General features: G+C 34.5%; 1 protein-coding gene across 3 annotated transcripts in view; it reads left to right on the plus strand.

The window, feature by feature from the left end:
* The first annotated feature begins 16608 nt into the window (after positions 1–16608).
* LOC104889373 (protein PLASTID TRANSCRIPTIONALLY ACTIVE 14) overlaps positions 16609–26694 on the plus strand; it is a 33963-nt gene continuing 23877 nt past the window's right edge. Inside the window, exons 1-8 of one of the 3 annotated variants that reach the window (XM_048641629.2) lie at positions 16609–16785; positions 17051–17284; positions 17360–17497; positions 18842–18967; positions 19504–19632; positions 23447–23536; positions 23643–23793; positions 23979–24088. In XM_048641629.2, coding sequence (XP_048497586.2) covers positions 16762–16785; positions 17051–17284; positions 17360–17497; positions 18842–18967; positions 19504–19632; positions 23447–23536; positions 23643–23793; positions 23979–24088 — 1002 coding nt within the window. In that variant the 5' untranslated portion in view covers positions 16609–16761. The remainder of the gene's footprint in view (positions 16786–17050; positions 17285–17359; positions 17498–18841; positions 18968–19503; positions 19633–23446; positions 23537–23642; positions 23794–23978; positions 24089–26694) is intronic. The other 2 variants (XM_057393161.1, XM_010674572.4) reach the window with 2 other exon arrangements.

Below are 26694 nucleotides of genomic sequence, written 5' to 3' on the forward strand. Positions count from 1 at the left end.
CAACAGAATATTACGGAAAGCTAAGAAAATCGATTATGAAATATTACTCTCAGCTCCAACTTACCCTTATTTACACGATAGTAAACACTACAACCAAAAGCTCGCATATTAGAATAATCTGCAGGCCGGCTTACCTGACCACATCTCATATGATATTTTCATATTGATTCCACAGTGAGGTCTACGGTTGATCAGATAACATGATGTACTGACAACTTCTCCCCAAAACCTTCTTGTCATCCCAGCATTAAAGAGCATGCACCGAGCTCTCTCCAGAAGTATCTGATTCATTCATTCAGCTACACCATTCTGCTGTGGTGTATCCTTGACAGTATGATGCCTAACAATCCCTTCATTCTTGCAGAATTATTCATCGAACCCAGACAAATAGAACTCCATAACATTATCAGTTCATAGCCTTTTAATCTTTATACGAGTTTGATTCTCCACCAAAGCCTTCCATTGCTTGAAATTCTTGAAAGTTTCACCTTTTAAATTCATTATGATCACCCAAGCCATCCTTGAAAAATCATCAATTACCTATGACCTCCCAAAGACTCGACACGTGAAGGACTCCAACAATCGGAGTGGATATAATCAAGAGTACCTTTTGTTCTATGAATGCCCTTATGAACTTTCTACGATGTAGTTTCCCAAAAACACAATGCTTGCAAAACTCGAGGTTTTTCGTCTTGTGGCCACCTAGAAAATCTGTCTTGGAGAGGATTTGCATTCCTTTCTCACTCATATGCTCAAGTCTAATGTGTCATAGTTTGGTCATATCCTCCTTCTCAATTTCAGATGAAGCAACAACATATAAACCTGAGAGAGTAGAACCTTGAGTGTGAAACCTGAGAGATGAAGCAACATATCTACTTACTCATAAGTAGTGAACCACTCCATACGAGGACTCGTATGATACGACGCTCCATAATTAAGAATCCACACATCATTACAATGTGATTGTTCATTAGCAACTAAAGCCATATCATCCTCAGAATTCGAACACTCTGCTGCAACAACAGCAAGATCAGACCCATATTTATTTTTCCAATGATTCTTCTTAGGACATTCCTTCTTCCAATGTCCCTTATCCTTATAGTAATTACAGACATCATTAGGTTTAGGACCCCCTTTGGATTTTCCAGACATCCTGATATTCTTTTTCCCAGAATTTCCATGTCCCTTACTACTACTGGCTACTAATCCACTGTACTTGTACTACCAGATGCCTTATGGCGCAATTTCTTAGTATGAAGAGATAATCTAACATCTTCTAAGGACACATAATCTTTACCAACAAAAAAAGACTGCACAAAATTCTCATATGAAAATGGTAAAGAAATAAGCAGAATTAAAGTAGCATCCTCATCCTCCACCTTAACATCAATATTACGCAATTCTACCAAAATCATATTTAATAGATCAAGATGATCCCTAAGAGGTGTACCTTCATTCATGCGTAGACTGAATAGACGTTGCTTCAGAAGAAACTTGTTGGTTAGATTTTTTGCCATGTACAAACTCTCTAATTTCAACCATAGACCAGGTGAAGTTTCCTCCTCGCGACTTCAGTGATGATGTCGTCAGCAAGACACAACATGAACGTTGAATGTGCCTTCTCCTGAACCGAATCCGATAACTTCTTTGCCAACGGTGCCCACAACCCTTGTTGCTTCAGTAAAGCCCGCATCTTGCTTTGCCACAAACCAAAACTATTTCTCCCGGTGAATTTATCGATTTTCACATTCATCCCAAATATCTCTTTCATTCATATCAAAACCAAAGCTCTTGATACCAATTTGTTATAATAGATGTGAGAAAGAACAAATATTGGAATGCAGAAAACGAAATAGAACATACAGATTTACGTGGTTCACCAACAATGTGTTGGTTACGTCCACGGGCAAGAAAGATAAAAGTTTTATTGATCTTAAGGAATTCCATATTACAGATGTATCTTTCACACTAAAAGACCTAAGTATAATATAATAATAACCCCAAAAGAAAATTGCGCATCCCACGTCAAATTGACATCCGCTCGATCAGGTCGGGCGACATCTGCCCGATCAGGCGGTCCCTTTCTTCAAGCCTGCTGATGTCTCGGGCCTGATCAATCGTTAGTCGTCCGATCATAATATAGTTCGCTAAGGGGGTCTGATCGGGCGGGCCCGCCTTACTTTTATGTCCCTACTGAAACGAGCGACCCCGCCCGGTTGGGCGAACCTGCCTGCCTGACTAGACCAAGTGAGCCGACGAAACCCACTTTTGACCAAATTCAAGACACAAGTTCCTAAACTTTGGAATAATTTATTAGGACCTTCATTGCTTAGTTTTAGCTAGATTCTGTATATTGATGTGTGATATACTACTAATTGATACATAGGTGTGACCTTAATTATGTAAATTGACAATGATGTTCAATCTCATACACAAGGATTTCTTAAGGATTACCAGGTTTTTGTTCCCACAATCCCACTAGTAAATGTCAATTCGCGTTTCAAGTTGGGAATGATGATGACATCCTTTTTAAGAGTAAGAATACAACCTTGAGAAATCACAATTCTAGAGACAAAGAGTTTTTTTGTCAGAATTTTAGAGACAATCAGTTTTCCGTTAACCAACATGTCATTTCGACATGCACCTCTATTTGAGGTCATGTATTTCGGTTACTTTTATGAGTTTATCTGACAATGGACACAAAACTTTGGCAATTTATGGTAGAATTTGGGTCACTAATGGCCTTGGTCAGTCTTTTGATGTCTACAAACGATCCGCTGGACATCTGAGATTATCTGCCTAGAGGAGAAACACTGCCTAAGCGATGATCTAATCAGTATGCCCTTCACAGTTCTTACGGTTGTCGGTACACTTTGAGCTATTTGATCAGTTCAATAGGAATGCTATTGTGGTTGATGACAAACGCATATTTGATTACACCAATGACTCTGATTATACTGAGCAGAAGAAGAAAGCTTAGAATCACGACTTGTATTGCATTGAGGAGGTGAGGTGCAAGCTTTCCCTTTGCAGTTGCAGCTATTGTTGAGGCTTTATACTTGTCATGCTTTATTATTATGGAATCTTTTGTGTTGTCTGGGTTGAAAAATCAAACTGAGTTCTTCTTATGCTTAAATCCTAATGCCATTGGGGATAAGAAGTTGGTGTAAGATAATTTGGGGTAATTTGTGGAAGACTAACAAATAGAAATATTATATGGGTGAAGTTGTGTTGACGTATTGTTAGAGGGAGAACAAAATATTGAAACCAACTACTATTATATAATAGTAGAACACAACTACATGAATACTCTCTAACTCTTTTTGTTTCAATTTTACAAATGAAACTCACGGCTAGCTTACAAAGCTTGTTGGGCACACATTGCTCCAAGCAAATAACACTCCTATTTATACTACTACAAGATACTATTGCTTTTACTCCTTTCACACTAGCAATTAATGTTTGGCAAAATTTTCAATTAAGGTGTACTATAGGCTTTAGGGAGGGGGTGTAGGACGGTAGATTTTACAATCTACATTAGAGTAGCAATATTTGACCAAAGTAGGAGATGTATTTTAACAGTCGGCCAACTTAACACAAGTAGAAAACCATGTTCCATGTCAATGTCTTCATTTTATAAAGTATAACATTATCTAAAGACTGAGCTGCTTGCGTTTTAAATTAGCTTGTTTTGTACCGGACTGACTCAGATCTTATAAACACAATCTCACGTCTGAATCCGACTCCGACTTTAGGACAATTAATCTTTTTTATTTATATTAATGTACATGTGTATAATCTGACTAGTACGGTAAGGCAATTACCTTTAAAGATTTTTCTATTGAATAAATGATTGTTAAAAATAATAGTAATGTTTAGATTATTTATACTATATACGATTTTCATATGATTATTAGAAAAAATAATTAGATTATTTGTATTATAGAAGATTTTTTTTTAAGAAATGGGGTGATAAAAAAATCGGATCGGAGTCGGATGTTAGGTTTTAAGTCGGATTGAATTCAGATTTTAAGTCGTGCTCATATTTGAAATCACACTTCTTGTACGATCGGAGACGAATTATGCATAATCTGGTACAAGTCTGACCCGTTGCCATCCCTACTCCTAATCATTATACAAAATAATTACAATAATGTTAATTTGTCAATTGGCATACGAATATAAAGAATTAAGCAGCAGAAAGTGAGGGAATATGGAAACCGAAATTATATGCCACAACGTGAAGGGAGGTCGAGTTGGATAAGAATCTGAGCACATGTACATGTGGTTTGTTTGTAAGTTCAAAGGAAGATTGAACATAATGGGGGAATGGCCTCTACGGCTCTACGAACTTGGAAATAAGTACTTAAGTGCACATATTCACAACTTGTGACTTTGTGAGTTGTGACCAACAAGCACTCTTTTTTCTCATATGCACAATGCCCCAAGTTTTTAGAGCTACTAGCCTACTAGCCACACTTGAGAAATCCTTTGTCCCAAAATAGCCTATTTTTTAGCATATCTAATAACACCAAAATCAATATTGAAACCAAACGTAGGTCGGTAGGGATAATGCCTATTATAACGATATAAATCTATAAGAGATTTACGTTGTAGTTATAATTAGCTTAGTTGGTAAAGTTTTTAGAGTGAAAAATATAATTGAATGTTAAGACTTTAGAGTATAGCTCATATATATGTGAGTTGAGATTAGTTGTCCCACATCAAAGAAAATAAAGAGAGAATAACTAGTAGTATATAAGATTAGTGAGCATTTCAACCTATTAATGATTAGTTTTAGGATGAAGGCCTATGAAGAAGTTTTTTTTACCATATGAGTGTGACTTTGCAAATAAAATTTTCCCATATGAAGATTTTTTTACCGTTTATTTTTTACACATGAAAAATTGAATTCATAGAAATTTGACACGAATTATTCCATATTTTAACAAAAATTAAGTAAAAATCTAATAAACTCCGATAATAATCTCAAATTTGTTATGTTGTCATATGGATGGACAAATTAAATTTATGATACTTTTGCATAAAGTCCTAGAGATAAAAAGAAACCCTTTTGATCCATGTAATAGGTTTGTTAATGGAGGGAATGAGGGGTTGGGAAGGAGTCAGTTATCTAATTGTAAGAGTTCTACTAATGGATCAAAGAAGCAAATGAAACTAATTTTGCTATCATTAGCTCATCAATCATCGCAAGTCTGGAATCATTTTGAGGGCTGTAATTTTGGGATTATTTTGTTTTATGACCCAAGTTATTCGAATTATTTCTATCCAAGTATGTTTCAACAATAAAACTTACATGTTACATATATGATGTATGTCCATACATATAAAAGGTGTTGTCTATAAAGTCTGCACATAGTCTTTTTTCCTTATCAAAAAAAAAAAAAAAGGTCTGCACATAATATCATCCGGCTCTCCTCCCTATTAAAATCCAATTTACAAGTGATTATAGTAAATTGGACATTTGCCAGAATCAACCTTTTAAATACAAATTTTTGCGAGAAATAACCTTTTAAAAAAAATATGACAAAATAAGAACTTAAAAGTTTTTGCGAGGAACAACCTTAACCCATTTTTTGGGTGTTGACCAAGTATTTTGCGGCTTCGATTCACTAAAACCAAACATGGAAAGGCACGTAATCCATATTTCTTATGTTTCAACCCCATTTCCCTCCATATATTGATGAATTCAATGTCGGAAAATATTTGGTCAATGTTGAAAAACGGAGAAAAACAGAGTTGAAACATAAGAGATGCAGTTTAAGTGTCCTCCACATGTTTGGTTTAACGAGTCAACATTGAAAAATGCTTGATCAATGCCGAAAAATGGGTCGAGGTTATTTCTCGCAAAATATTTTCTTCTTAAGGTCTTATTTTGCCATTTTTTTAAAAAAATTGTTGTTTCTTGCAAAAACTTGTATTTAAATGGTTGTTTCTGACAAATTTCCTAGTAATTTTATTACTATTTCGTTAAGAACAAATTAATATGACTAAACAGTTCATTGTTGTTGGGTATAGTATGGAGATTGTAAAAGATGGTTGTGTGTGTTGCGAGATGTATGTGTGTGTGTGGGGCATGATGAAGCGTGGACGTGCAACATCATCTACGAGCAGCCTGCAGCAGCCCGCATACAATAGAAGCTCGTGATTCCCAACACCCGCAGCCAAGGTGGGTCGAAGGTTGGGAGAAACTGTTAGCCCGCAAGCTGGTGCTCGTACTCGCATGCTTTACGCCGATAGTCGCAGCTAGCCTCCCGCGCCCGCAAGATTGTGCGTCCAAGAGTGGGTTTTGTCACAGCTCTTGTACACGTTTTCTTGATTAATTAGTTTTCCTTGTTCAACTAGGATTCCTAATTGTTACCCTAGTATAAATATGTTATTGAAGCCGTTTATTCATTGTCAATCTAAGCATAAGGGTTAGATAGAGAAAAAGCCAAGATGTAAGGTTGTTGGGTAAATACGGGTTCAGGTGATTAGGCTAGAAAGGGAAGATATTGGAAGCCTTGTAATTCAACGTATCGTACACATTGTTGAAGGTCCTAGTGATTCGTGGTTTTTCTCCCATTTCTCGGGTTTTTACGTTAAATCTTCTTGTGTGATCCTTATTGTTGTTTCTTGTGTTAATTATGCGTTATTATTGCTTGCGAATACATAATTGAGTATGCCACTCATCCTAACAATTGGTATTAGAGCCGGGATTGGTTTCGTTATTGTTAGAGGTTCGTATTGTGTTTTGGCTATAAGATCGAGATGAAGGCAACATTGCTAGGGTGATCGATTTCGATAAGAGAGTCTCTTGAAGCTTTTGCATCAATTACTTGGACGAACGTTTACGACATGTTGGCTAGATCATGTTGGACAAGTAATAATGGTTTGTTGACAAGAGAATGGAAACAATGAGGGTAGAAGAGTGGAAGTATCCCTGGTAGAACAAACAACAATGACTAGGTATTGTTTGGTTCGACGTTTTCATAATAGAAATTCGTGGTTTTGGTCGGAACTTGGGCGGGTAGTAAGCCTTGGTAGAGAACCATGTAGTAAAGTCGAGAGTCTCTCAGGAGTTTAATTTGGTGACTTTGGAAAAACAAACATGGTGAAGGAATGTATACACGGGTGTTGTATAGTGAGAAATCGAGTCTGTTAATGGGTATTTGTGCAAGTGGGAGCGTGAAGATAGTGTGTGATCTCATGACTAGAAGTTTGTGCTTAATCTCTTGTGTCGAAAGTCTTCCAAATTGGTGTTAGCAGTGTGTCCCGTGGTGGCGGTGCAACAAGATTAGATGAATTGTCGTTGGAGATGAGTGATCATATGCTCCGAGTACGATGTTGAGTCCCATGACTCGTGTTGTCTTGACTTGTGATCAAGTTGAATGGCTAGGCGGATGTGATGATTTGAGGCTACATATATATTAGGGGGAGGAGGTGTGCTCTTCACTTTTACCGATCTCTAGGTGGGAGATTGTTGGGTACAATGTGGAGATTGTAAAAGATGGTTGTGTGTGTTGCGAGATGTGTGTGGGTGTGTCTGTGTAGCATGATGAAGCATGGACGAGGGTACGTATCATCTACGAGCAACCCGCACTAGCCCATAGACAATGGAAGCTCGTGATTCCCCGCGCCCGCAACCAAGGTAGGTCGAACGTCGGGAGAAACTGCCACCCTGAAGGTTGGTGCCCGCTCCCGCAAGCTTTACGTTGATGGCCGCAGCTAGCCTCCCGCCCCCGCGGGATGGTGAGCGAAAGCGCGGGCTTCTGTCACAGCTCTTGTATACATTTTCTTGATTAATTAGTTTTCCTTCTTCAACTAGGATTCCTTATTGTTATCCTAGTATAAATATGTTATTGAAGTCGTTTATTCATTGTCAATCTAAGCATAAGGGTTGGAAAGAGAAAAAGCCAAAATGTGACGTGTTTGGGTAAACACAGGTTCGAATGATTAGGTTAGATCAGGGAGATCTTGAAAGCCTTGTAATTCACTGTTTCATACACATCATTGTAATAGTCCTAGTGCATTGGTTCATGATTTTTCTCCCGGTTCTCGGATTTGCATGTTAAATTTTCTTGTGTTAATTACGCGTTATTATTGCTTGCGAATACGTAATTGAGTATGCCACTAATTCTAACAATTGTAATACTTGAACCCTCAATCTGTGACTATTTAATATGTTTTACTTCTAACCAAGTCAATTACACTCTTATTCTTTTCTAGTGTGCATTAATTCATAAACATAGTGATGGTTGAACTTGGGACTTGGTAATGGGTTCTTAAACCTCACAAATAATAACTCAAGTGATATATAACGATTTGACACCAAAAAAAAAAAAGAATTTTTTCGGTTTGATGTATAATGTATTCATGGTAATGATGATAACCATTCACCATTTGTGTTGCTAAAGTTAAAATATTAAGCCACTCTCTAATCTGACCAATGGAATGACTTGCAAAAAAGAAAGATAGGTCATAAAATAATCCTCAAGGTTTGTAATGTAGAAGTATCATAATTGTTGTTCATGCAAATCCAAAAGAATTTCAGTAAGTACTGAACGAGCTTAATTAGCCCAGTATTATTGAAACTTTAGATAATTAGATTATCTTCCTAGGATTCCTTTTAATTACCATCACTCACTAAAAATTGCAGGGGAAGTGCAGATTATTTAAGTACTTCAATACTTGGATAATGTTGAATAAGAATGACAGAGCTCTTTAACATTCGGATTTAATTGCAAGTTGGGTAATAATGTAATATAAGACTTATAATACATGCATGTTGTGAACTTGTTGCATCACGTGACTAACATTCTACACTGCAGTGTTGCACTTGCACACTTGGATAGTTGCATTTGCATAGATGTAATAACTATCAAATGGTCCACAATTCGAAGTGCATTTAGCAGAAGAGACAATTTTTTAATTTTTTTTATCAAACAAATAAAGGTTATATAGCATAATTCCTCCGTTTCATAAGAATTGCAATTATTTGAATTTATGCATTTGTCGATATTTTTTTAAAATGTTAATATCTCTAATTAAGTCTTATTATAAATCATAAAGCCACTAATGGAAAAAACCTTATATGACACAGTAAAATTGATCTGATTTTCTCAAAACCGGATAAGTAAATCCACCAAATTATGGACGCTAAATTTTGGGTCAATTAATTGGTCCAGTTGGGAGGAAAATCGAATCATTTATCATGATCCGATTTTTCCCAACCGGATCAGTTGCGACCCAAAATGACAGGTCCAACATCCAAATATCTTTTTTTCCTTTTTTACAGGGTTTAGGATGCACTAGTGGAAAAATGAAGAAGGACTGCGCTGAAAAAGGCCTGTAGGGTTGTGCTTTTTGACAGCAGCCTTTTCAATAGCAGCCCTTCACATTTTAAGTAGGGTTGCGCTAGAAAAGCGCAGCCCTTCCTACCAAAAAGAAAAAATAAAAAAAAAATTTCTTTTGACATTTTTTACTCATAATCTCACATTTTCTGTAATTATACAGAAGAGAAGAGAAACGAAAATAAACCCAAAACAAAAAAAAAAGAATGAAACGAAAATGAAAAAAAAATGAACAAAAACTAATACTTCCTCCGTTCCATAATAAGTGAAACATAGGGATTGGGCACAAGATTTAATAAACATCACTTTCAAAAGCCAAAAAGTCATAAAATACCCTTTTTATTATCAAAAGGAGGAGAGAGAAAAGCAAACCACACAAGTTTGTGATGGGTACTCTTGTCATTTTGTCACTTTCTTTTATCCATTAAGGTATGTTTCACTTATTTTGAAACGTTCTAAAATAGTAAGTGTTTCACTTATTATAGAACGGAGGAAGTATACAGAAGAGAAGAAATTATAGATTTGAAAATACAAGAACATTAATCAAAACGAAAATGAAAATACAAGAACATTAATCAAAACAAAGAGAAGTATACAAGAACATTAAATCAAAACAAAGAGAAGTATACAAGAACATTAATCAAAACAAAGAGAAGTATACAAGAACATTAATCAAAACAAAGATTGAGAAATTATAGATCTAAAAATACAAGAACTACCTCCAAACATTAACCTAATAATGTTTAAATACATAAAACAAACCCTAATACATAATTAAGGAAAAAAAATTCGAAAAAACTTAAAATGCCTATTTGGAGGCTTAAACGAACTCGGATGGCTTAAAAAGCCTAAACATCACAGCAAAGCTGTGAGTTTGACTCGTTGTCCCGTTCCGCTTCCGAAAAGGTATCACAATAGGCAATCGGACTCCGTCGGCATGATTCGTGCAAATCATTTCAGGCTTTTTGTCGCGTTTGTCGCATTTTCTGGGAGTTTTTGAGAGAGAAGAGAGGATGAGAGAGAAGAGAGGATGAGAGAGAAGGAGGAAAGGGAGGAGGGTTGTGAGAGAGGAGAGAGAAGGAGAAAAATGGATGAGGGACATGAGAGAGGAGAGAGAAGGAGGGATAATATATCTGAAGCCCGCTCAATATTTCAAAGCCCGCGATTTTTTTATTTCAAATTTTTTTAAGAAGGGCTGCGCTTTTCTTCAAAAGCGCAGCCCTACTTAGTCAGAAGGGCTGCGCTTTTTATAAAAGCGCAGCCCTTCACTTAGTAGGGTTGCGCTTTTAGGAAAAGCGCAGCCCTTCTGAAGTAAGAATAAAAGTCGAAAGCGCAGCCCTTCTGTTATGTAGGGTTGTGCTTTTGTATAAAAGCGCAGCCCTTCACTAGTAGGGCTGCGCTTTTATCAAAAGCGCAGCCCTTCCTCCGCAACCCTTCCTTTTTTTTCCCTTAGTGATGATAGTTAGATGCGATTTCAATTCGATTTTCTTTTTTTAGGGTTTAGAATTATTGTTTAGACATGATTTCATTTTCTCGTTTTTAGGGTTTAGAATTAGAAATTAGATGCGATTTATTCTTTGATTTTTTAGTTCAGATGTAATTTCTAAGAGTGTATAAAGTTTGTAATTCAGTAATATATATATTTTTTTCAATTATTGTTGTGTGTAAGTTGATATAGCTTTTTTTCATTTATTGTAGTTCAGATGTAATATAACAGTTCGTTTGATTGCGATTTTTCATTTATTATACTTTCTCCGTTCCGAATTAAATGCAACAATTCCACTTTTTCACTATTCACACTTTTCACTTTCACTAAGATTTATGATTTATACATAATGAAAAACATAGTCAAGTGAGATCTTGTTAGATTTGTCTCGTGACGTACTTTTATAAAACGTAATTTTTATAATTTTTACTTATATGTAATTATAGATATTTGTGGTCAAAATAATACATCGGCATGCATAAAAGTGGATTTGTTGCATTTAATTCGAAATGGATGAAGTATAAAGATTGTAGTTCAGAAGTAATTTATTGTTGTTGGTTGTTGAATTTATTTTGTTTAGTTTTTTAGAATTGTTTAATGGGTGGCACAAAATACAAAATACAGGCCAGCTGCAGTAGCTACTGTCTACTCGCTTGTATAGCATGTAGCCAGGCTCCATTTTTTTTACACAAAATACAGGCAATTGATCCAGTTATAACATGGAAACCGGATCAGTTAACAAATAATTGATCTGATTCTCACCTTAAAATCATATCAATAAATGGTTAGTTAAGGTTGGCCAGTTAAAATTCGTCAACAACTAGGGCCCACCCGATCTGGTCCAAACCGCATATGTAGGCTCAGTTTTGACCGAATCGGATGGGCTTTTTCCAGCTAGTGAGTTGATATAATCTTCGCATTGGGACAAATTTAACAAGATTCCCCTTGACTATGTTGTGTCTTATATAATAGTGAGAGAAAATTTGTCAAAAGTGGTTGATGAATAGTGATCAAATGCTAAATGGTGCAACTATTTAAAATGGATGAAGTATTTCTTAGGCAAATTTTAGTTAGTAACCTTGTATTTTAATTTGGCAATTTATATTTGGTAATCAAAAAAATATTTTTTTCTTATAAAGTGACCCTGTATTATAGACTTTCTATATATCCTGACATTAATGATGAAATTTAATCAGAATTTTAATTAATTATATAATTTTAGAGTTAATTATCTTCATTAAACACAAAATTCTATAAGAAAAACACCACAATCATACAAAAGAAAAAAAACAATTTAGATGGTTATGTATTATTATAGTCATTGTTTATGTTTCGTGTTATTCTTTATATAGTTTTGTGCTCCACCAATGAAATTATTTAGTGCGTTTGGTTGGAAGAGGGGAAAGGGAAAGGGAAAGGGGGAGGGAGAGAGAAATGAATAAAGTAATTAAAGGTTAGACAATATGTTTGGTTTGTAATCCTCCGTAATTTTATGAATTTTATAAATGCATTTTAATGTATATTATATATATTTTAATGTTTAAGTGATTTGTTTCTTAAAAGGTTGACTATTTGAAAGACAAAATAATTATTTAATAATTTTAGTCATACTTTGAAAATTTAAATAGCTTAATACACATTTTGGTTTAGCAAAAAGGATTTTAAATTGGGTTAGAGGAACCAAACTACTCAAATCACCCAACCATAAAAATATTATTTAAGTCCAAATACCTTTTTCTAAACCCAAAAGAGGTAACTATATAAACCCCATAAATTTTTCCACACACACTTATTTTCTCTCTCTTCTTTCTCCTCTTTTCTTTCGGCCTCTCTCTTCTTTTTTATCTCCCTCTTCCCCGATTTTCTCTTCCTCCTCCATCGGTCTTCTTCGGCCAGCAGCACCGGCAGCCACCACCATTGGCCGACCGCCACCGTCACCGGCATCAGCAACGCTGCCCTTGCTCCTTGTCGTGACTTTGCTCCTTTCTCTTTTTGTGGTTATTTCTTCCTCAACTTATATTTAATGCAAAGTTTATATATTTAAGGTATGTTTTAATATGTTTATGTTTAAAGTTATAGTTTGATGATTTAAATATAAATCTAAATTTATGTAGTTTATGTAATGAAGTAATTAATTTTCAGATTTATTTATTATGTTAACTTAAGGTTTTAAGTATCAAACCATGAATTTTTAGGGTTTTATGAGTTGGAGAATCGTAATAGTATATCATAATTTACGATTTTGAGTACTCTTATGATTTTGATTATGTTTAAGTATGTTTTGAAAGGTTTTTAATACATTATAAGTTTCTAGGAAATTTATTAGTAAGACTATGATGGAGTTTAATTGTCAAAGTATGAGTTTTTAAGGGTTTTTAATAACTAGTATAGTACTATGTTATATGAAGTATTAATAATTGAAGTTTTGATGATGGAAAAGGTTTTTAAACACTTTTAAAAAGGGTTTAAAGTATTTTAATATTGATGGAAATACATTAGAGTATTGATTTGTCTTTATGTTGATTACGGTAGGCAAAGAATTATCTTTGGACGACTTTTATGCTTGTTAAAGTGGCCTCGAACATTGTCTACACAAGGTACGTACATACTTATGTGTGGGTTTTAGTATCAGTTTATGTAGTATCATGAATGGGGAACTAGTTCATATGTGATTTATATTCAAGTGAAATTACATGTTTTACGCCCTTGTGTGAAACTTTGTTGATTATATTATGTTTGTATGGATGATTGATGCAAGCATATGGATTGGGAACTTTATTTTAATATTTCACATGAGGAATTAATAATTATGTTGGTATTGAATCATGTTGTTCTTCCCTTTGGATTATTTAATTACTTTATAAGGACCGACGACCTTATTTGGTAAGTTGGTTATTCACCAATGAAAGGTTGGTTGGTTGTTGACTTGGATCAACAAATAAATAATGGTATTGGAAGTTAATATTGAAATTATTCTTGGATTGTTAAGTTGATGATCACCTTATAATCCTAAAATAAAAATGAAAGTTTACGTATCTTTCATGATTATATTATTTGCGATATCGCAAGTCAGGGGAGTACGGAGTCGCACCCGTATTTTGTCTTCTAAATTGAAGACTGGTTTGGTTCGGATAACTCTTTCCATTGCCAATTCCATCTAAATTAATTAATATATTATTTATGGAGTTTAGTTTATTAAAAATAGTATGTTATGTTATTATATTATTATTTATCCATGTTTATTGTTTATTAGTATCATGTTAGGTTTTATATTTATTTACTATGTAGTACTCAACTTTGCTTATTACGTGCTTTGTGTGTATGTGTTGATGATGGTTATGCCTTATTGATCATGTGATGACCCATTTGGTGAACAATCTCTCGAGATTAGTAGAGTATCGTGCATTTCAAGTTTGAAGATGACGCATCTTGGGTTCGCGAAATCATGGAGAGTTTGTGTTGACTTTATTATTTTGTACTTGACTTTTACTTTATAGTTGACTTTAACTTTGTGTTGGTTTGACTTTTGGAGTTGACTTTTGGTTGACTAAGTTTTATTTTCAAAGTTATTATTTTCGCTGCAAAATTCTGAATAAGCCGATACATTATTACACGGGAGATAATGCTTTGATGATTTTCTAAAATTTATATTAAAAAGGTATTTTGGAAGATAGAAAATTATTGGGGTGCTACATGGTTGGACAAGAGAAAGGGTTACAAAAGTTGAATCTTCCTTCTCTCTCCCATCTCTTTCTGATCTCACTTACGCTAGCACCGACGTCGACCACACGACCGACGACACGCGTAGGCATTGCGCACAACTAACACATGTCCTATGCGTCAAGTGTTGTGCGCTAGGCACACGTCCTATGCATTTTTCAAGTTTGTTTGTGGCTTCGTGTTTGCGCGCACGCAATACGTTGTGTCAAACGCAAGTAGATCTAACCGGTTTTTTTATATTAAATTTGGTCTTTTAATGATTCTTTATATCTTTACCGACTATTATCACTTTAAATCAAAAAATCATCTATATTGAAAGAGATAAAATTTGATTTTAATAAAGCCTTTATTTTATATTTAAAAATAGTATTAATTAATAAATACAATTGATTATCATTAACAATTAATTGAATTTTTCAAATAATTGAGCTCAATATAATTAAATATAAGCTCAAGAGACAATTAGTTATCGGAAATAATTAATTGGGTTTTAAAATTGGATTTCGAATATTTAAAATAGATACATATGGTTTATTATTTTAAGAAAGGTTTTGGGCCTAACTTTTTGGATTGCCCCCCTTTGGAACGAACCAATTAATACCACGGTATGTATCATTATCGATTACTTAAATGGGGGGACACATTTATGTGCCTACATTTACTATATACTTATTTATAGTTTGTTTTATCATTATCGATTACTTACATTTATAATAATTGAATATTAATAAAGTACTCATTGCAACGAATCAAACAAGACCCCACATGAATATATTTTTTCTCATATGTTGAACATTATTTATAAGATTTCTCTAATTGTAAATAGTGTCAAGATTTCAAACAAGAATAACAAAAACAAACGGAGGGACTATTTGATTGATGGGTAACCTAAACTTATCTAGCTAGATCCATCAGTGTTCATCTCTTTCGAATGTCCTCAGCTTCTCCATTAGAGCTTTTGAGATCCTTTTTTTTAGTCATCATCAAATATAAATTTCACACTTTATGCGATTTAGGTTTTAGTTTGTTTTATCTTTATTTAAGATAGATAGATAAATATTTACTGAAGATGATATTCATATGTCCTTTGTAGTACCTTTTCAACGTTATTGTAGTATTTTCTCGGAGTATTATATCATATGGAGTATGAATGACTAAATATTGGTTATTTATTATCATCATGTTGTAATTATGGACTTATGGTAACTCATATTTTTTATACTATTAATACTCAATTTATTTCTTACTATATATCAAAGTACCTTTTGGAGTTTTTATCTACCACTTGACACAGATAAAAGTGAGAAAAACAATATTAGAATTCAATTTATATTTGTTATTGTCTCTTAAAGTGATTATATAATTACATCATGTACATATAAGACGGATCCCTATCATGTATTGGAAGAGGGGAGGACTAAGTGTCCACCCTATTTTACCATTATACTCTCAGTTAACAAAAACATTTACAACATATTATTGGTTTTTAAAAAATAGAAAAAGATACAATGAACTTTGAGCACAAATTTTTCGTACACGTTATTACGCAAATGAACTTTGTATTTGTTTTCACAAACATCACATGTAAACTTGCTTATTGTAATTTGTACACAGTAACCATTTGAATAAAGAATACAGTCAAATAAAAAGGGCTCTTAATGGACATGGTCCTTAATAAATATGGTTTTTATTAGAGAGGATTGTTACAAGTCAAAATAATAACATAATAATTTTTGTAAAATTAAAAGAAAACGGTAAAAAAAGTAACACAAAGTCGAGCATTTACTCATACTTACCTATGACTATTTTCTCCATCTCTTTGCTTTGTTTGTTTATCGACTCATCATTACCGACGTGCAACCTACTATGACACGACCCTTTATTCAAATGTAATAAAATGACCTATAATGGTTCAATTTACATATTACACGTATCAATCCGACCGATTAAATCAGGCTTAATCATGTACATATTAGACTAGTGAATAAGTGATGATAATATTAATACGAATACCCTTATCGCCTTGTCCAACATTTTTGTCCCATATGGCATATGCAACACAAAATCAAAATCCTAAACTACGTTATGGAGTAATATGGAGTATAGATAAGACCCTGCCTAAACCCTGAGCAGCTATAAGCTTTAGAAACCTCTCAGCTTCCCTCACACTGTCACACATACCTATACGGAACTCAGGCTCGAATGGTTCTTGCAAGCTCGTTCCAGGTTTTTTTTTTCTTTCTTTTCCCCTTACTTTTGTTGCGAATTTTCATGTTTCTTGCGTTTTTTAGAATCTACTTTGTAAACACAAAATTTAGATGGTCATTTAACAAAATTTTCATACTTACATACTTAATGTGATTATTCATATTCATGGGATTGAATATTGATTGATTGATTGATTTTATGAGGTTGTTATTGTGCGTATCATGAATTTATTGCATGTTTTTCGGGATAATTTACATGTTCTTCATCAAATCAATTTTTGTAGTGTTGTGACTGGAAATCTGGAATGAATGACCTCTTATCCCTGAGCCTAGGGAGACCTCCCCTCGTGCCGTGGCTCAGGAACGGGCCTGATTTTAACAATGGCTTCTTACCTGTAAGAAAGCCGTACTCCGTAATTCATAGGGCAGGAAACATTGTTAAACCCATCAAAGCTTTGGTTGAGACATCTTCATTTCCGCTGTTTCAACAGCCTCAAAACAATGAAACTCCTTCTGAGGTAATTCCTCCTACTTCCTTGTTCTATTTCATGCTTTTTTTGTTACTGTGTGTTGAAATTTTCTGTGGTTTTTAGATGGATTTAGCAGACCCAGACTTTTATAAGATAGGATATGTTCGAAGTTTTAGAGCTTATGGTGTTGAGTTTAGAGAGGGACCTAATGGGTTTGGTGTCTTTGCTGCTAAAGATGTGGAACCTCTTCGACGTGCCCGGGTGAGTTACTCTTCGATTCTTCTGTTGTTTTTGAGTAGTTTGCAAATCATAATGCTATTGGAGTTGATAAATTTCGTAGCTGCCAAAAGGTTAGGAGTGTTCATTTTATTATGTATGTTCAACTTTAAATGTTGTGTGTATATGCAAAGGTTGTACTTCCTCCGTTGTGAAATAAATGAAAGGTTTCTCACCTGAAAGAGCGAAATGTTTCATTTATTTTGGAACGGGGGAAGTATGTTAGATGACGGATGCTATATATCAAATCTATCACATACCAACTAGTTTAGATAGTTTTGTACCCGCAATATTTTTGATTCAATATGCTATCGTGGTGATTTAATGTACAATGTTTTGGATCAAAATAAAGTTACAATAATGTTGGGGGGAAAATTTTCTAATTTTCTATCCACTAGGAACTAGGCAAAGCTCATTAAAGTTTCATTAGTTAGCGATCAGTCATGTGCTGTCACCGTGTACAACCATGTGTTTGGAATTATAGTCACTCTGTCCCAAACTCTATCAGTTAAGCTATACATATTACTTTAGAAATTACGACTCCGTCGTAATACATGGAGTAGTATCCTAGGGGGCGGATACTTTATTCTGAATTTACAACCTAGTTTTATGACTATTATTTCTGGACACAAAGGAAGTATTGCCGTTCAACTTACTTCAACATGCAAGTACAGGATATATCTACTCTTAACAAAATCAAGTAGTGCCACTAGGTGAAGCTCTTAGTATTCAAATTTCTTATTATCTTTAAGAAAACTGAAAGTATTCGGCTTCATCTTAATTCTTATATTTAGTTGAAAACATGCTTCCCTGGGCTTCAAAGCTGTAGATCTTGAATTGCAATATAGCATTGTATGTTGAACCTTTTTTTTTTTTTTTTGGTGGAATCTGTTTCATTAGGTGTTTGCTAGTGTAGTGTTTGTTAGCTACTATAATAATGCCGAGCATTACTTTTTGAAATGTTGACAGATAATTGGTGTAGTAATACATTGAAAACCTTTATTTTGTTTGCTGATTTCTAAATTATCTTTAGGTTTTGGGAAATCTTGAACTTCCGATTTGTGATTTTAACAACTTTGGTTGATAGTGCCACTTTAATCTTATTCAGAGCTACAAACTAGGGTAGGGTACATACTTATTTTTTTATTTTTATTTTGTGCTATAAGCTACCGCCAATCCTCATACTAATCATCATTTCAGGTAGACACAATTTATTTAGCTTTTCATTACACGTTTATGAACTGAAGAAGTAATCCATTTAATACTTTTTTGGGGTTCATTTTGTGTGATATGGATCAATTACACCTCGTCTTCTACTCGATATTCCAGATGATCATGGAGATTCCATTGGAGCTTATGTTAACAATAAGCGAAAGGCTCCCCTGGATGTTCTTTCCAGATATTGTGCCAGTTGGTCATCCCATATTCGATATTATAAATTCCACCAATCCTGAGGTACTTTTACTTTAAATTTATGCTAATTGATATCCTGCACTTTATATGTCTGTTTTATACTTTTACTTCCTGCACTCACTAGCTCTATGATTGCAACTCTTATGAGTTTTCTTGTGTTTTGTATTTCATGTTGTTCAAGTTTAGGCTGGTTAAGAAAAGCATATAGGATTTATACCCCATCTGTCCCAATTTTTTTTCCATTAGAGCTTTCAAGTTCCTCTTTCATATTCAAGGTAATAAGTTTATTTGTATTCTCAAATATATCCCTTCAATTATTGGTGGCCTGGAGTAATAAATGCTTTTAATAGGGCAAATTTGTAAGGAGGATAAGATGTTTTACCGACATGGCCACCTTGAAAATTCCTGCAAAAATGAAGATGTACTTTTTTTATTTGTTCTTCCTTCCTTTTGCGACTGTGAGAGTGTATAATGTTTAAGCCGTCCTCTATATTATGACCTGAAGTTTATGCATTTATTGTCAGATTTTCCTTGAAACCTCTTCATGTTTTATGCTGATTGATCGATTGTGCTTACAGACAGACTGGGACTTGAGGTTGGCATGCCTTCTTTTGCTTGCTTTCGATCAAGAGGACAACTTTTGGCAATTATATGGCGATTTCTTACCAAGCGCTGATGAATGCACTAGCTTGCTTCTAGCAACAGAGGTACGATTAAGATCTTAAAATGAAATCACTCGTCTTAGCGGATCTTCATTTTGTGTCCTCATAATTAAATTCTTAACAACTTTAGTATAGGGAGTTAAAATTTAAGCTAATCTTTTTTTAGTGTCTCATATATTACTCTTAAGAATATCAGTGCCAAATCCATCTTATACTAGAGGTGACAAAATTTTATCAAGTTTTGAGCCTTAATTCTGGCTAATAAATTACTTTTTTAGGTTTATATGATGATTCATTGCCATAACATAACATGGTAAACTTGTATAAGCATTAGGAAGGATGTGCCATCCACCTCTTTATTTTTGCGTCGTTAATTTGTTTCGGCGTTTGATTTGATTAGATATAGTCTACTACTACTCCTGCGAAAATAGCGGTGCTAATACCTAGGTGTGGGAACTCGAACACCTTTGTAGTATAATCCATAATGTTGACCCCTTACAACCCGTATGGTAGGTGCTCATGAATTGTTAAGAAAATCTCATGTCAATATCTATGGTAATGAAACTTAATCCTCATACATGTTTTTTTCTTCATAAAATTCCATTACCATCTAATACCACATTCCCAAGTGGTAATGAATCTTAATGGAAATTTAGGGCAGAATTAGATGTTTTGTGGTGAAGTAGCATCATTATAAATATTGACCTAAGAATTTTTGTATAAATCTATAATAAAATATATTAATGCTATTATCCATTTATGGCCACTTACCAAATTGGTCACTGAGGATATGATTGAGGATATACTTGGATGGGGGGGGGGGGTGAGTTTAAATAATCAAGATGGCTATAAGAGAATTTGATGAAAAGGAAGATGCATGGAGGTGGTGGTTGTAGGAAGAAGATGGGGTAGGACAATTCTTATCTTTTAAAGGAGGGTAATTGTTCTCCAAAACCTAAATAGTAAATCCCCTATCTCTCTTGGGGTAATGAGTGGTAGATTTAGAAACTTTACCTAGGTTCATACTCTAGATATTCTACATAACACACTTAAAATCGATTATCTATGACATAAACTACAGTACCTTAGTCCAAATTGAAAATTGTAACTCCTAAAAAGGAGATGCAATTAGATTAGAATATAAATTACAAATGTACTCAGACGAGTTTTCGTGTTTTTGGAAGTATCTATTACATCAATATCACTAACTTGAAAGGAAAGATATACATATATTTTTCTTTAAGTAAAAATGACTGAATTATCATTCTAATCGCCCACATTGTTGCGCAACTTACGCTTCACATAGGTCATGAGGAAAATAACCTTTCCACGTGGTGACTATTGGAAGGAACAAACTAGTCTTAGGAGAAAGTAGAGTAGTTTATAACCATTCTTTTCTTATATTTTTTAACAAGCATTATGAAAACCCCAATAGGATCCTTTACGTCTTGAAACCTTTCATTCCTTAGCAAGTTAGCATACCATTGGCAAATAGAATCAATTTGTAGATCAAGCCTTATCATATTGTTACATGAGAAGCAAATTGGATATGTTGTAAAAGCAACTTTTGCTTTTCAAAAGCAAAAGATTTGATCAGACTCAAGCCATATAGGTAAACATCTTCATATCATCAAACCTATTCTTAAGCTCTTGAAGTTGCAAATCAATGACACTTAGGAACATTCAACATGAAAGTGGTGGGGATTCGTGACTTTTGCAATGAAAGCTTGGATCTTCGACAAGGAACATACATATCATCATGTTAGAATCTTCAATTCTTCATTGTCATGTAGCACAAATAGAAGACAAGATATCGGAAAAACTACCCCATCCATCATCCGTCACTAGTTGCAATCCCTCCTTAGTAAAGAAAAAGACATATCTTGATCCATTCTTTGCAAGGCTTGAAATAATGCATCCACAACCCCAAATAAATCTATCATCAAATTTGTTATGAAAATGAACATAATGACCCAAATGTAGCAATAATTCCATGCGCTTTCACACGATCTTCCTTCTTGGAGGCACTTTATATAAATCATCCCAAGCACTTCCGTAATTATAGAATACAAATAAATGATATTCACATTTGTGTTTTTAGTGTGACCCTTAACTAGTTACTTGGCCTTTCCAAACCAAGCTTTTGGTTCAACCCTTATCTACTTTCAATTTTGTTAGATTCTATTGCTTCTATGACTTTCTAAATTACCGTTAAGCATTTCTTTACGTTTAATGGAAACTCTAATGGCATTCAACAAAACCCCAAGTTGTTCAAAAAGCCAAAAATAACCATATCAGTGTCTTTAACAAACAATACATGCAAAGAACAGGTGGAGTTGATGAGCAAAGCAATGTATAGAGTAAACATAATTTTTAACATCCATGATCCAAGTTATAAGGCCATTTATCTCACCACTCATATTGCTAGCCCCGGTATAATCTTGTCCATGGATTCTAGACTCATTTAGTGAATGAGCCATAAGCAAAGTCACAATTACACTAAGTGACAAGGTAATGGAGTTATGAACATGTACAACATCAAGAAATCGTACACATAACGCAAGCAAAGGGCAAATTGTTCTTTTTGGTACACATCTTCGATAATAAGCCTAGTAGTTTCTTTGGCACAGGAGTTGATAGGTGTTCCTTTTCCTTATCTTCTCTTATTACCACCTTAATTCACCCTCTTGCCATAGGGTCAAATATTTGGGATAGAATAATGGTTAGGGTTAAAATAAATCATTGAAGACAGGAACACACTATTAGGTTATCTGGTGTGTTCAATAATGTAATTTGGTAGGAGGTTAGCTTGCGGCTTTTCCAATAACTAGGGACTTAAATGGCTTACGTGGAATAATTAACATCAACAATTTATCTATATTTACATGAAATCCAAAATATATAGGGTATGAAGCATGGAATGGCAAAAGGGTAGTGTTCTTAGTCTCTGAAATTTTCTTGATGGGGATCCGTGTTTCTTATATTCGGGTACTCGTGTCGGACATCGGTACATCTCCAAGGGTCTTACTTAGCTATTTTATAAAAAATATACATAATTTATGGCCCAAAATGAAGTGTGAAAGTGTCCCATCCATGTCAGAATATCGATGATTCGACATGGGTACTTAGAGATATAGTGAAGAGTCCAAGTAACATAGATTGGAACGCTTGAGAATGGCTTGGGGATGTCGCACAATTTATTCTTTTGGAAGGAGTGATGAGGGAACAATTAAAAGATGCCCTTGAGGATGACAGAGTGCCTCACACCCTTATCCCCCATCATGAACCAGTTGGTGGGTCGCACTACCAAATTAAGAACTTAATATGACGATTTTAATCGCTGGGTAAATGCAACCAAACTGCAATAATTTAATTTTAAAATTTGGAAGGTAAGTTTTCTCTCTATATGTATTCTCTTTTCTCCGTAAGTAGTTGGTTTGAGTTTATATTATTTTCAGACATCAATAATCCTTTGGTCCAATTTTTCCTTAAATCATTATAATTAAGATTTCCCCAACCGACGTTTCTTACATATTGAAGTTGCATTATTCCCATTTCTATTTGGTTTCTTTTGTGTGACTTTCTTTGTTATGGCTAGATACATATTGGTGGATTTACCTTGGCATTGAATACTATTCTGTGAATGATCGTGTAGAGCTAATAGTTGAAATCTGGATACTGATCCATAATAGGCTCAGTACTTGTTTATAGTGCTCCCTTATACTAGCAATCATGAGCTGCCCTAGACTCTGGGCTTGATTAATTAATTAATCAGTTATTACTTACTAAACCTTTATATCAATTGTTCTGCTGTGACGATATGAACCGCCAAAACTTACATGTCCTTTACCTGCCATAGGAGGACCTTTTGGAGTTGCAGGACCAAAGTTTGTATTTAACGATGAAAGAGCAACAAAATCGTTGTCTGGAGTTCTGGGAAAAGAACTGGGTACTTACTACTTGGTTTCTTCTCGTGCCTTTCTTTTGTTGTTACTGTAATCATTGACGACTAATACGTCTTCTGTTACTTCTCTGAAATTTTTAATTTTCCTCAGCATTCTGCTGCACCCCTCAAAATAAAGCGTTTGGCACGTGATCCTAAGAGATTTATGTGGGCTGTTGCTATCGCTCAATCGCGTTGCACAAACTTGCAGATGAGGGTTGGGGCCTTGATACAGAATGCAAATATGTTGGTTCCTTATGCTGGTGAGTTAACGACATTAAAATTTTGGTTTTTTCTCCATTTGAAGCCTTTTTGGCCAAATGATCTGTGACAGGCCCTATTCTATTGCTTATTAAGATATCCTTTGTTTCTTACTCTCTCTTGTTAATTTAGTTGTTCTTATGGTTGTGTATTTTGTGTTTAAGTTAGCGTGTTTTATGCATTGCAGACATGTTAAACCATTCTTTTCAGCCAAATTGTTTTTTCCATTGGCGTTTTAAAGACCGGATGCTTGAGGTTATGATAAATCCTGGAAGAAAGATAAAGAAAGGGGAGGAGGTAAGTTTTTTTAAAGCTAAGGAGACCCCGTTCTGCAGTTTTTAAGTTAATTTTATTGATTAATTCATTGTTGCATTTATGCGTGCAGAGTGCCAACAGATTTTTTTACTGTATGTTTAAACTTGGTCGGAAATATTTAAGTGGATTTGCAAAACAGAAAACATAAAGCAGAAATATAGTTCTTAATGGTATTAAATGTAGTAGTAGAAGCTTCCCACTTTCATATATTCCTTTATGCGTGTTCTGTTTCAATTTTTTTTATTGATGAGAAAATTTTTGGCTAGAGGAGGCACAACCTTTATAAGATGAAGGGAATAATGGGATCCCAATTCATGAGGAAACTCTAGCCACTCAACACTAGAAACTCCGTTTACTCTTTTGGAGATTCTTTGGTTATCGAGTGGTTGTGATGCTAAGAGGCTTAAGCTTATGAGGCATTCTTTGAGGCAATAGTGGTTACAGGTAAGTGATGGGTGAAATGAAAAAAATAAGCCTTAGCTTAGGGTAATAAATTTAATCAGTAATAAATGATAATACTAATAGCATTTGTAAGTTCCCCTAGATTATCAATTACTGATGACTTTAATTATATTTAATATAATAATGTTAATTGTAGTTGAAAAGTAACCAATAATTTTTTTAGTAGGAGATTGGCATGACTTGGGGAAAGTTAGTGAAATTGATGTGGAGAAAGAACTTAAGTTAGATCCTCTTCTTCAAATCATGTACTATCAATTCTCGAAGATGGTAACAGTATTGTGCACTAGACTGATGGGACATGTATGATGTATGAAAATCAGAAATGTAAGGCTATATGAAAATATGGCTGTATCTTTAATTATATTTGTTTAGGCATGCACATCTTTATGATAAGAGAAGCACTTTTAACCAGGTAGTCTATTTATACTCCTAGGCCTTGTATAAAACCTCCTTAAGGATACTATCTCTAGTTTGTCAACAATTTGGGGAGTCAAGAGGCAATGAATCTTAGTCACTGTTGGTATTGGTTTTTACCCCTGACTGATATAGACCCCGACCTTCTAAAAATTTGGTTTGTTCTTGGCAATGGCTTTTCTTCTCACAAATTTTGTCCAATTAGGCTTCTGCAAAAACTAATGACTGGTTGTTTGACTAGTTTAAGGGCTATAATCTTACAAATCATTAGTGTTTATATTCGAATTCTGAGTCTTATCACAATTTTTTTTTTTTTTTGGATTTTGTATTTTTAGGTTAGAATTAAGGGTGTCACATCACAGGGACTTAAAAATTTAAGAAACTTTATCTTTGTCACTGAACCTTATATAGGGATGTCCAGTGACAAAACTTTATTCGGCGATATCTGACGAGTTTTAAAATATACCGCAAGTGCACGGTGTCTGTTTAGCAGAAACTGGCAAATACGGGTTGATCCACAAGGAGAGGAGTTCTACAGATTTGTGCTCAATTATCTAACTACTTCAAGAGAGGAAATGATTGAATAATTAATAACTAAACTAGAATATATATAAACTAGAACGCAGAAAGATGGAAATTTATCAAATAATTAAAAGTCTAGGGCAATCGACCGGTTTACCATGCTTATGCCAATTTAATCAATATAATATAGTTCAACAATACTTGGATTGAGGTTCGAATAAATAAAGTATTTTGTTAATCATTGTGCCAGTACGGTCGCTCAACATAATCAAATCTACATATTGTGACAAGCCTCTAATGAATACGATCTTTCGATTCTAATTCTTATTAGCTAAACATAACTCATGATATTGCCCAACTACCTGAAATAAACAAGTATGACAAATCAACAGGAATTATTCTAATTCAATCCAAATATCAAAGAACATCAAACCACAATAAAAAAGGTATAAACATGGCTTCCCTCTCTAAGCCTTAGAAATCGACTACTCACTCATGATAATAATAAATTCAATAAACATGATCAAAGTAAAAGAATTCATTAAATTAAAGAAAGTAAAAAAGAATACCGAATGATTGAAGAACAATGAAAAGGAAATCAACGATCTCTATAATCTTGTAATGTAAAAGTTCATACAAAACTCCATAGAGAAAAACTAAGTATTCAGCCCTAAAAGCGTAGAAAATAAGATCGTCTAATCGAAAATACTAAAAATCTATTTATACTTTTTACAAAACCGGCTAAAAAAACCGAAAAAACGCGTCCCGAGAAACCGCCAGGTCGGGCGACGGTGATTTAGAAAGTACGACAAAGAAGCAAAACCGCCCGGTCAACCGGGAGAGTCTGCCCGGTCGGGCGCGTAAGCAAGTTTTCCCCTTTGCGAAATGAGTGCTGGAGAATGGGAGTTTTTGATCCGCCCGCCCGGTCGGGCGCGTAAACACTTTTCTCCCTTTGATCGTCCGGTTGGCCGGGTGAAGTGAAGATGTAGCAGCAGCTCAAGTTAGTGGTTCGCCCGGTCAGGCCACACCGGCCGGTCGACCGGGCGAATGTATTTCCTTGTCTTTTTCTTCGCGCAATCCAACCGAAATGCTCGTGCGGTCTCCCGGATACTCCTTGGACCTTGTGTGATTGCCGGACTTTCGTGTCGCGACTTAGATAAAGGCAAAAAGTGCCTAATCTGCCTCAAAAC

Source organism: Beta vulgaris, chromosome 3 (assembly GCF_026745355.1).
Source record: "Beta vulgaris subsp. vulgaris cultivar EL10 chromosome 3, EL10.2, whole genome shotgun sequence".
NCBI classification, from domain to species: domain Eukaryota; kingdom Viridiplantae; phylum Streptophyta; class Magnoliopsida; order Caryophyllales; family Amaranthaceae; genus Beta; species Beta vulgaris.